General features: G+C 38.6%; 1 protein-coding gene across 1 annotated transcript in view; it reads left to right on the top strand.

Annotated features, from left to right (window-relative positions):
- LOC126088240 (insulin receptor-like) overlaps positions 1 to 9,938 on the top strand; it is a 100,699-nt gene extending 90,761 nt beyond the window's left edge. The window contains exons 20-21 of the mRNA XM_049906370.1: positions 1,801 to 1,937; positions 3,759 to 9,938. Of these exons, the coding sequence (XP_049762327.1) occupies positions 1,801 to 1,937; positions 3,759 to 4,124 (503 nt within the window). The 3' untranslated portion in view covers positions 4,125 to 9,938. The remainder of the gene's footprint in view (positions 1 to 1,800; positions 1,938 to 3,758) is intronic.
- Positions 9,939 to 12,227: the final 2,289 nt, after the last annotated feature.

The raw sequence follows: 12,227 nt of genomic DNA on the forward strand, positions 1-12,227 counted from the left end.
CAGTATAAATTTGGGAAGGGAGAATGTGTCATAAGTATAACTCTCATTTGTGCAGTTCAAAGAAGCTGGTGGTGGAAGGAAGGATCCATATGGCTCAGGTAGTGAAGCACAGTCATTGAAATCAAGCATGTAGCTGGTTGGTGCTCATACCAATATAAAAAGCTGCACAATAATTGCAGCAGAGCTGGTGTATAAACTGGCTGCTGTCACGGGTAGCCCAGCCTCTGATGGGTAAGATAAGCTTCTGACAGTACTAGAATAGGATGTGCTGGGTGGGTGGATTAGGCAGGTCTTGCATCTGGGTATTCCACAGGTATATAATCTTTGTGGTAAGGACTTAGGTTGGGCTAGGATGTAGTAGAGGTTGGATGGGCAATGGAATACCGCTTTAGAAAGAATGGGCAGGATCTTGGGTAGGATGCCCCTCATTTTTGAGTCTGATGATAAGTAATTAAAGCTTTGATGTGTTTAAAATTTTCCAGTTTGGGGTGGTACTGGGTGACGAAGGGGGCACTCCTTGGTGGCTGGTTTATGGGTGTGTTAGGGGAAATGGCAAGGGAGATCTGTTTGTAGACTAGGTCTGGAGGATAGTGCCTGTCTGTGAAAGCCTTGGTGAGCCCCTTAGCATACTGGGCAAGGGTGTTCTTGTCACTACAGATATGCTATCATCGGGTGGTCAGGCTGTATGGGAGGGATTTTTTGGTGAGGAAATGCAGGTACTGTTGGTGGTTGGTAGGTTTAATGTGGACACGAATGTGGATGGAGCCATCAGAGAGGAGGTCAATGTCCAGGGAGGTGACATGCAGGATTGAGGAAGACCAGCTGAAGTGGAGAGAAGGTGTTAAAGTTGTGAAGAATGAAGATAGGATGTCTTGGCTCTGAGCCCTGATCATGAAGATATTGTCAGTGAACCTGAACCACACCACTAGGGGTCTGGAATTTTGGAAGGCTAGGAAGGTCTCCTCTAGATGGCCCCTAAACAGGTTTGCATAGGAGGGTGCCATGCGAGTATGCACGGCTGTGATGCGGATTTGTTTGTATACCTTCCTTTCAAACGAGTTGTAGCTGGGAGTTAGGATAAAGTTAGTAAAACGTATGAGGAATAAGGTTTGGGGCCTGAAGCATGTTGGGAAATGTATTCAATAGTGGTAAGGCGATGGGCATGGGAGATGTTGCTGAATAGGAAGGTGACATCCACAGTGATGAGTAGGGATCCGGGAAGTGAATGGGTGGGGATGATGGGGAATTGGTGAAGGAAGTGGCTGGTATCTTTGATGTGGGAGGATCTTTGATAATGGAGGCTAGATTACAGGCAATTGGTTGGAGGTGTTGGTCAATGAGGGCTGACATTCCTTCAGTGGGGGCACAATAACCAGTCTCACTGGGGTGTCCAGGATTGTTAGATTTGTGGAATTTGGGGAGTATGTATAAGGTGGGTGTGCAGGGTGTCATAGGAGTGGGGAGGGAAATGGATTCAGGGGAGAGGTTCTGGGAAGGGTCTAGGGCTTTAAGCAGGGATTAGAGGTTAAAAATGGCATCTGATTATTGTAATCCACACCATGTTCTTAGACATAATTTTCCCATCTATTTTTTCTAATCTTTTCCAATATTACTGAATTCTATTTAAAATCAGGACATAATTACTAGAAACCATATATCACTAAGGATGTCATCATTGAACACTACAGCCTGTAGTTACAGAAAAAGGGCAATAACTACCTTTTTTGAAACCGTGCTTACATGATTACAACTTTGTTTGTTAAGAAAAGGAAAATAATAAGAAACATGTATCTATTACAGGCTCCAAAGGACTTCTACCAGTACGGTGGATGGCACCAGAAAGCTTGAAAGATGGTGTTTTTACCAGTAGTTCCGATGTCTGGAGTTACGGTGTAGTGCTGTGGGAAATGGCCACACTTGCTTCCCAACCCTACCAGGTAAGCAAGCTGAACAGTTTCACCAATCTGACTGTTCATTTTCAAAGTATCACCATTATGTTTTCACATGTAGGCTGTATGTTACCTCTTCCATACAACTGGACTTTTATACTGCTTCACAAGATCTACTTATTTCTTTTAAAATTCCATTGAATCATCTACCCCTTCATTATTATTACAATTATTTCTTTCATATCATCTTTTGTTGTTGTTGCTATTAACCCCTTCTTGTCATTTGAAATTATTAATCAATAAGGATGTTACATTTCTTGTAGACTGCGCATAAATTTTTCATTTCATCATGGCAGTCCAAACTGGAATAAAGGAAGCCTGCACACTGCAGGTTCATGGCCTTTGCACAAGGAGTGAAATCCACATGGCTGTGCTGAGCAGGCAGCTGAGTCATTAGGTGACGTAGTATTGCTCTTCTTCAGCAACTTCCACAAAGCTACATGAAATTTAATCAACTTCTTCCCTGCACAATCCAGCAGAGTAACACAACTCAGTTTGGCCATGAGTCTGCAGTGCTTTAACCAAGATGCTCTATGCTTCCTAGACTTTGCTGTGCTGCCATAGGTTGCATGCAAGGGTCCTGTACACCCCTCTGTGCTGTCTATATATTTCATACTACAATTCCTAATTGTGTTCTCTCTGTACATCAGCCCTTACCTTATCTTAATTGGAAACGTTCATAAGGTCCAAATATAGTTCTCTTTTCATGTTTTACAAGTTGTATTAGCCACATGTAGTGCTTTAATATTTATTTATCATACTGAAAAGTTTTGCTAAATAGTACTATTCATTTGAAAGGAAGGAAATGTATGGTTCTAGGAAAGGTAGAATGCCACACAAATTATAGATTACAAGGTAGGTGGTTATTAATAAAAAAAGCCTTTTCAGCCTCCCATTTGTCTCTCTTCAGTTTATATAGTTGTCTTACCAAGGCACATGCCAGGAGTGGCACCAGGTGGCACTCAGTCTTGTTGTGGGCGTTCATCATCATGTTTTGGGTCACCATTGTGTGTTGGATAGCATACTGTGAGAAATAATCTGAAACTCGACATCAATATCACTGAGTGTCCTCTTGGCATAAAATAAACATTCTATTTAGCCATTCTTTTATTGTCCTGGTATTAGACATTCATAGAGGCTTTCCTTTTAACACTAACAAGTTATTCTGTGACTCTTCATTCAGTTTTTCTTTGTAACCACATTCAGTATACAGGAACATCATATTTCTGTATGTTCCTTCTCAAGTATGTTAAAGGCAGATGGGTTTGCAAATTAATGGCTTCCATTTTGAATTATAACTAATATCATAACTTGCACATATCTTAATTCTCTCTGTGGAGTGAAATACGTGTCTCTTCCTTTTCTTTACTCATGTTGGCTTTGGGGTTATCCATTGTTTGTAGACAATTAAGATTTAAATGCAGGTCTTTGATATGCCTTTCAGTTTTATTGTGTATTTTCATGGTATTGGGCTTCTCAATATTGACAAATGAATTTTAAACTATATGATTCATATTACTCAATTCCAAAAACTGAGCAAGGTACTACTGTGGTTAAGACGTCCTGGTCTGGCCGTATGGTTTTAGTTTTCCTCAGTTTCCCTAAATCACTTAAGGGAAATGCTGGGACGATTCCATTTTAAAGGAATTTCCTTCGCTAATCTCAATGTATGCTTCATCTGTAATGACCACGTTTTCGACAGTTATCAGACCCTAATATGGTTTCTCTAGTCCTACAGCTCCAATATTTCAATTAAGTTAATGTGTACTTTAAAGAGTTGTATTCTAAAAATATATTTCTCATTTCCAGGGACTTTCAAATGATCAAGTTTTACGTTACGTTATTGACGGAGGGGTGATGGAACGCCCCGAAAACTGCCCTGACAAACTTTATGAACTTATGCGACTGTGTTGGGAGTACAGTCCAAATGAACGTCCTGCATTTGTAGATCTCGTATACATGCTGCTCCCTGATGTCTCAGAATCATTTGCAAAGGTGTCATTCTACCACAGTCCTGAGGGTTGTGAACTAAGACAGCACCGCATGGATGTGGAGAAGGCCGAAGATGATCCGGCCACCCCACTACGCGAAGACTTCCACGCCAACGGAAATGGCGGTAACGGCGTCAACGGCTGGATCGTATCGTCTCCTACGACTCGCACCACGCAGTGTTGACCGAGGAGGACAGTAGTAGCCTCTCTTAGTGGTCTGTTGGGAATTGAACTTTGATGAAAGCCTATTTTAGGTACATATTTTGCCACAAGTAGTTTCCCACACAGACATGCTAAAAACGTTGTGAATTATGCCAGGTGATGCAAAAATTGAATTATAAAATTATAGGTTGTGCCTTTGTGTGACCTGGTTGCACACGAATTGAAATTTGAACTGTGAATTTAACACGAAGCTGCAGGTTTTGACTCTTGGATGAGTGATTACCTGTTCCCACGGATGGCATCTAATCTGTGATTATAACAAATTACTGCAATAGAGACTGATAGGAGAATTGTTCCCAGTGTATTTTATGTACTGCACAAAGTCTGGAAAACAGCCCATTTCTAGACACATCATCAAAGGCAGTGCTTCTAAACTGGCTGTGAGCATTTTAACATAAGTAGATGTTAGTAAAAAATATGACTGCTGTCACACTGGACTGAGTGTAAAAATAATAATAGGTTTAGGTTAATGTAATGAGTGAATTGCAAGTGGTGCATATGACAAACAAAACTTAGCTCAGCTTGTGACAGACTGACATGATTTTTTTCATGGTATCTTTGCAGTTAGAACGAAAGATGTCAGTCCGTGTGTGGCTTCCAGAATCAACTGACTTATAAGTGACTGTTATGGAAGTGACATATACACTGATATTGGTGATGTCTTACATAATAAAATGCACTCTTCATTCCTGTTTGATCCAGTGAGGTGGCCTTTTCACTGCAGAAGTGTAGTCCTGTGTGTTTGTGAGTTATCGTATTCTATTAAAGTGTGAGTGATAATGGTTATAGGACGTGTGAACACCATGGTAGTGTACACATTACGTGTTTCCGAAAAGGAGTGAAGAGTTATGAAGGGCTGGTCTGGTGGATATATATCAGTGTCCCCCAGGTCTGATTTTAGCCAGTGTTACTGTCAGTATTTATGTTAGTTCATAAAAATTTTCAGTTTGTTTGTTAATAGTATTTATTCCTAATATGCAACTACATTACTAATGTAAATTTTTTTGTAATTTTTATTGCTCTATCATTTCCAGTGATCAGTTCCTATCTCTAGAACATGATATCTTTTCAGTGTCTTTGTAGTGTATTTTAATATAGGCTGCTCAACACTGGTCGTGTTGTTGTATACTGATTCAGGTGTTATTCCATTGTAATGTAAATACGTAAAGAACTTCTGGGCAATGTCTAGTGAATTATGTGTTGTGTACTGCATAAAACAGCTCACTACATCTCAGCTCTGTTAAGTTATTGAACATTCTCTTTTTTGCTGGTGTTGTTGTACCTTTAGAAAAAGGTCATTCAGTGCCTAGAAACTTGTTTCAGTAAGTTGAGAAGTAGTGTGCATATATACGTGTGTGTGCCAGTGAGTGAGTGAGTGAGTGAGTGAGAGAGAGAGAGAGAGAGAGAGAGAGAGAGAGAGAGAGAGAGAGAGGAGGGGGGGATTTCATTCCATGTGATGTAAATTATGAAACTGCATATCAGCAATTTTAAGTTCTGTCCAATTTCACTTGAGTGAAAACAACTGTAGATTAATTCTTAATCACTAAGTGTTAGCACATTGTGTTCTGTTGGACACCTGTGTGAATGCTAAAAGACAAATAAGATGATTACTTGCATTAATGGTATTAGTGGAGCATATTGTGACAATGGGAAAGATTTCATTTGGCACAATGAGTTTAGTTGTTTACTTCTGTTTCCATTGAGAGAAACAGGCAAAAGAACTTGCAGGATGTATGTAAAATCGTAACTATACTGTCAGAAGAAGCTGCACAATGATTCTTGGTGATAACTAAAGCTTTCAATATCCATGAGATGTTTTTTCAGGTAACTGAAGTGTGTAGATTATGACTAAGAGGTACCGGTGTGATAAGTGGTCCATTACCTCCAAAGCTGTTCACATGAGAGTTGAAGAATCATGTTTCTCTAGGACTTTGTGGAAACCTATTCATTTTGTTTTAAACAACGGAAAGTCCAGGATGTGATAACAATAATATGAGGAAAATAGGTTGCTTTTCACCACATAGGGGAGGTGCTGAATGAAAGCAATGCTAGAAATATTTCAGCTCCTGTGCAAGGTACTTTTTCAGAAATAGAAAACTCTCACACATTCACACAACAACAACAACTCACACACGACCACTGCCTCAGGGTGTTAATGCCAGGTTACGACTGCACCTGAAGGGAGCAGAAATCTAACTAGGGTGAGTAGTGGGGGTAAGGAAGAGGTGTGGGGTTGGGAGAGGGAGAGGTAGCAGGATAGGGGTGAGAGTGTGCTGGGAGATTGTGGGGACAGGATTGGCTGCTGAGTGCAACATCATGAGGCCGTGGTGTGCAGAGCTAGAGGGAAAGGCAGGGCAGAGAGCAGAATAGAGAAGTAGAGAAGAGGAAAACACTGTGCAGGTGCACTGACAGCATAGAAGTGTAGTACTGAAGTGGGAGCAGGAAAAGGCGATGGGCAGGTGGAGGTCAGGGTTTTTTTGTGTAGATAGAATGAAATTGACAGTCAGTGGCATTGTTAATTTTCATATATATGTTCACTCACTCATGTCTTTAGAAAACATGAAAATTTGTCTACACACAAACACACATACACACATGACTTTTCTGTTTGCTTTTGGAGAACAACTCAGACGGAAATGAGCTGTGTAGGAAATTAATTTTAGCAGAATAGCTGTTAAGTTCCTTCATGTAGGGCATGATTGTTCTTGCAGAGAGGAACATTCATGAATCTTGAACTTTTTTCTGATGCACTGAATACTCTCTGATACTCTGGGATTACAGCCAGTTATTATTTGCTATCACACATGATATTTCATGTGAGTAACTGCCAGACATCATCAGGTGAAGCATTGTAGACTGACATCAGCTACCCACGTCACTAACATCTCGTACGCGGCTTCGATGATGCCTGACTAGAAGATATCTGGCAGATCCCAGTGAAATAGCATGCATGATTGTGAACAAAGAATGGGACATACTGAAGAACATTCTTGCTGGGGAGTGAAATACTTTTTAAGAGTATTGATGTTTAGGCTTTGCAGCAAACCAATATAGTATTTGAAATTACGAGCTTTTTCCCTCTCACAATCAGTGATATCTGCCCCTGGGCCAGTAATATCTGTTTCTGGGAAATTCCCAAATGAGGGCACTGCTAGCCAGACAGTAGCCAGATGTGTCATCACATTCTTGAGCTTTCCGTCATTCCTTATTTTTGCCAAGAGACTATTTATTTATTAATTTTTTTCAGCTTCTTTGCCACAAGAGTAAACTGTTAAATCCATATATTTTCTGTCACTGTCAAAACTTGTTAAAGGTTGTCATTATGATCTTATCATTGTTATGATTAGATGCTTACCATACTTTCTCAACAACCTATTCATGAAACTTGAGCACTTGCCCGCGAGAGGCAAAAGTCCCGAGTTCGAGACTCAGTTGGGCATACAGTTTTGATCTGCCATGAAGTTTCATAACAGTGCACACGCTGCTGCAGAGTGAAAATCCCATTCTGGAAACCTATTCATTATCGTCTCAGCTACAGCTAATAATGCTGCATCATATGTAAATCAAGTACAGCTCATCTTTACAGCACTTATTGTTAGTGCAACCCTGTGTTTTTTCTTCAAATCAGTTTTATATCTCTTCTTAAAAATAAATTTTGGACAATCTTTCTGCTTAATACACCGGTGTCATTTACTAAGTCCATCTGCTATTTCTTTCAAAATTTGAACTTTTTTCCTTGTTTGAGAAGCATATTGTCTCACAACAGCTTTTTTTAATGTGTGTGACGAATATGTGTAGACCCTACAAAGGCTTTATACAGTAAACTTTTGCAAAAACTTTTTCCAAGTGTGCAGTAATTATGAACACAGGGGTGACATCCTTATTTTGGGTGACCGAAGCAATGCCATAAAGTGTAAAAAAAGGATAATTAAAATGTGAAAACTGTAAAGTGGCAGTGACACAGATTGTCTGGCCAGTACTTACATTTATGAATTGAAATTTCAAGTACTTGCTAACAGAAACAACTTAGGAAAAATATGCTTGTTTCCCGAGTATAAAAGTACCAAAAGCTAGGTGTAGTTCTTTTCTAGTTTTGTTTCTATCGAAAATACTTGGAGTTTCACTTCCTGAAGGTAAGTATCGGCCAACCTTTATGTGTCATAGTAATCTTAAAGTTTTAATTCAGACTGAATTCTGAAAAACAGTTTTCCCTTAATGTGGAAGAGGGATGTGATTTTTTTTTTCTACACAGTTATCATCATTGTTGACTTATTACAAAATATTGCCCTTCACATCATAAGTCCAGGACATAGGTGACAGTAAAAACTGAATGAGATACCACCATTGAAGAAGCTGTGGTCTCTCACATAAGGTGGAGTGAGTTCCAATCCCCAAGCAGCTAATAAACCATCCCAATCAAATACTGAGATCCTATTTTTGAAAATAGCCATAGGAAGACAAAAACACCATTGTTTTGGTTGACAAAATCAAACCCGCAAAAGCACGATAATTACACAATTCTCGTTTGAAGTCTGTTGCAAGTTATTTATGCCAAACGATTTCAAAGAATCATAGGTACAGTAAAAGTCAAACCTACAGTGACACGTGTTATAAATATTCCATAACCATTTTACAATCTGTAAAATCAGGTTTCATCTACAATTCTAATTTCTCCGTCTTATACACAACTGTAATCAGAATTTGCTGGTTTTATGCTCAGGTATCTTCACGCATTGTATTAAAACTCCCTGACATTATACACTCTTCTTTATTGTAGAATACATCAGTGCAAAATAGAATGTCTCTTTGGGAAACACATTACTTAGCTCACTGGAGTGTTTGATTGTATGTGTTGATATGTTATCGTATATTATGTTGGTTTCTTTGCTACTTATCTTTATGGTTTCAACAGCTTTGCATAGAATATATAGTCAATTTTCTTAATTTAGGATGTTCATGAAGTGTATGACAATTTATATTGCCATTATTATTTTTATTACACTTCACCAAAAGTGAAATCTAGGAGATGATGAAATATGACTGTGTTGAATGGTGTTCATGATAATATCTTGTAATAGCGAAGAGGTTCATGTAAAGTAATGTCTTTAAATCACTGTACTAAATTGATCTGAATCACTGTTTGCTTAGAATTTGCAGACTTGGATTCAAAGCCTCTTTTTAGTTTTCCTCATAGGCCATGATCTTGCCTTTCTGTCAGTACGGGGACAGATTTCATTTCTACTTCATTTCCCATATGCGTACAGAATTTGTTACAAAAACATAATGGTAGAACGTTAGAGACTTTTAACTATCCATCATACCTCAGTATTACAGCTTGCTGGGTACAGCACAATAATATGCCACACTTTGGCGGACAGTGCTGTTGTTCAACTTAATCATATAGTGGAAAGGACAGGTGTTAATAATTCAGAAAACGCAATTCCTGAACTTCTGATTTCGCTAGTAACAATAATTTTATCCCTCGTTTATATCAATAAAACTGGCAGCAGAAACAGTAATTATGAGAACTGTATCATATGACAGTGGTTGTATTTCATTAGAGAGATAAGAATGTGCCAGTTATTTTGCATTTATAACCAAAATTTCACTTTGTTTGAAATTTTTTGTGCTGTATTTTTATGTAACCTGCAATGGAAGTAATCATCTTGTTTTTCCAGAAGGCTTGACACTTAAGATATTTTTAGTGTATCAGTATTGAAAAAGACTCAGAAGTTCCATGTGTAGTTGTTGTAATAAAATAATTTTAAGAAAACTATCTCTGAATGCTCCATTACTCTCCCAGATCTGGTACAGAACTGATTTCTCTGTCAGTTAAGCCTGTCAGATAAACTGCCACATTAAAAAGTGTTTCAATGTTTGATGCAAATTGCATTTGATTAAAAATGTATGTGTGTACTTAATAATGAGACTTTTATTCCTGTTTCTTTTTCCTTTTCTTTTTTCTTTTTTACTTTTGTACTCACATGATGTACAAATATTTATAAGGAAAAAAAAGCCTTGGTACAGTGACAGTGATGTTGACTTTATTTCTCCCTGAATTTTAGAACTGATATAAAACTTTTTTTTTTTCATTGCAAGACCTAATCAACCTTTTACACTATAAGAGAGTTTTCAAATGATAAGAGAGAAGACAAAACAAATAAGATAACAGCAATAAAACGAGGTCAGGGGGAGTCACTCATTTACACATCATGTTCCACAAAAGAGGAGTGAGAGATAGACATAAAAAAAGCTTTTAATGCACCTTTTTTACCAATTCATATGGCAGGTGGTCTGTTCTCAAACCTTTTTTTATGTATGTATGTACTTTGCTGGTTCTCTTTTGTTAATTTTTATACACAGGTACAGTACTATATATAGGGCATTTCAGTTTGTGTGTTGAAAAATGTCATGATCAATGCGCATTTTCATATAAAATTATGAGTATATACTTTAAAGAAAGTAACATGAAATAGTTTTACATTATTTTAAAAGTACATCATGTCAGCCAGATAGATACTGGGGTAAAATATTATATGACAAAACACCAGCAAAGATTATTATTTTCTGTACCTTAGCAAAACATTTACTCAGTTTTTTCCTGAAATTCAGGTAGTGGATATTCTCCATACATTACTAGAATGCCTGTACAAAAGATTACCTGAATGTTCTTAAACCTTTTAATATTAATTCGTAAATGTGATAGCTCAGTGAATTTATTAGTACTATATAAGCAGCAATGTCTGTGCCACTTTTCAAATTGTTAAAGCAAATGAGAATTTAATTTCTAAGAGCAACCCATTACAATACCTTTTTACCACAATGTACTGTTCCTCTTGGGTGAAGGATAATTTTTACCATGCTGGATGTAGAAAGTATCTTTTCCGTGTGTTGTATCAAGGAAACATTTCCTTCTGTTGTACGGAAATGGTTCAAATGGCTCTGAGCACTATGGGACTTAACTTCTGAGGTCATCAGTCCCCTAGAACTTAGAACTACTTAAACCTAACTAACCTACGGACATCACAAGCATCCATGCCCAAGGCAGGATTCGAACCTGCGACTGTAGCAGTCGTGCGGTTCCAGACTGAAGTGCGTAGAACTGCTCGGCCACTCCGGTCGGCTGTTGTAAGGAAGTTCTTGTAGAATGTAAATACAGGGTGTACATCAAGTGCAGGAACACTTTCAATTATTTATTGCACAAGAACTAAACATTGTACAGATGTCATCCATATTGCATTTTGAAGAGAGACCCCCCCCTCAAACATTCGATATGAGAACCATGAGTGACCTGGCAGATGTCAGTGCAGTAATCGAATTCGTGCTGTACCTGTCCCACATGGCACCATTTACTGTGGCAGTCGCTTTCCGTATTCTCTCCTGGAGCTCTGCTACATCACGTGGTAGAGGCAGTATATACACCAGATCTTTAATGTGTCCCCACAGAAAAAAGTCACACATAGTGAGATCTGGTGATTGGGGAGGCCATTTCATGAAACAGCTGTCCCCTACTGTAGCACGGCCAATCCATTGATGTGGCAGCTCTGTGTTCCTGTACCCACGAACTTCACGACAAAAATGGGGTGGAGTCCCATCCTGCTGAAATATGAACGGAGAGTCCAATTGCATATGAGGCATCAGCCATTGTTGCAACATATCCAAGTAAGAATATCTCAGCAAAGAAGAATGGCCCTTACAGTTTTCAACATGACAAGGCACAAAAAACATTTACCTTTGGGGAATCACGCTCAAATTCAATGCATTCATGTGGATGTTTTGGGCCCCAGATTTGACAATTATGCCTGTTCATCTACATCTACATGGATACTCTGCAAATCACATTTAAGTGTCTGGCATAGGGTTCATCGAACGACCTTCACAATTCTCTATTATTCCAATCTCGTATAACGCACGGGAAGAATGAACGCCTATATCTTTCTGTATTTCCCCTATTTTATGTTTGTGATTGTTCCTCCCTATGTAAGTCAGTGTCAACAAAATATTTTCTCATTCGGAGGAGAAAGTTGGTGACTGGAATTTCGTGAGACGGTTCCGTCGCAACGAA

This window comes from Schistocerca cancellata, chromosome 6, assembly GCF_023864275.1.
Source record: "Schistocerca cancellata isolate TAMUIC-IGC-003103 chromosome 6, iqSchCanc2.1, whole genome shotgun sequence".
Classification (NCBI taxonomy): Eukaryota; Metazoa; Arthropoda; class Insecta; order Orthoptera; family Acrididae; genus Schistocerca; species Schistocerca cancellata.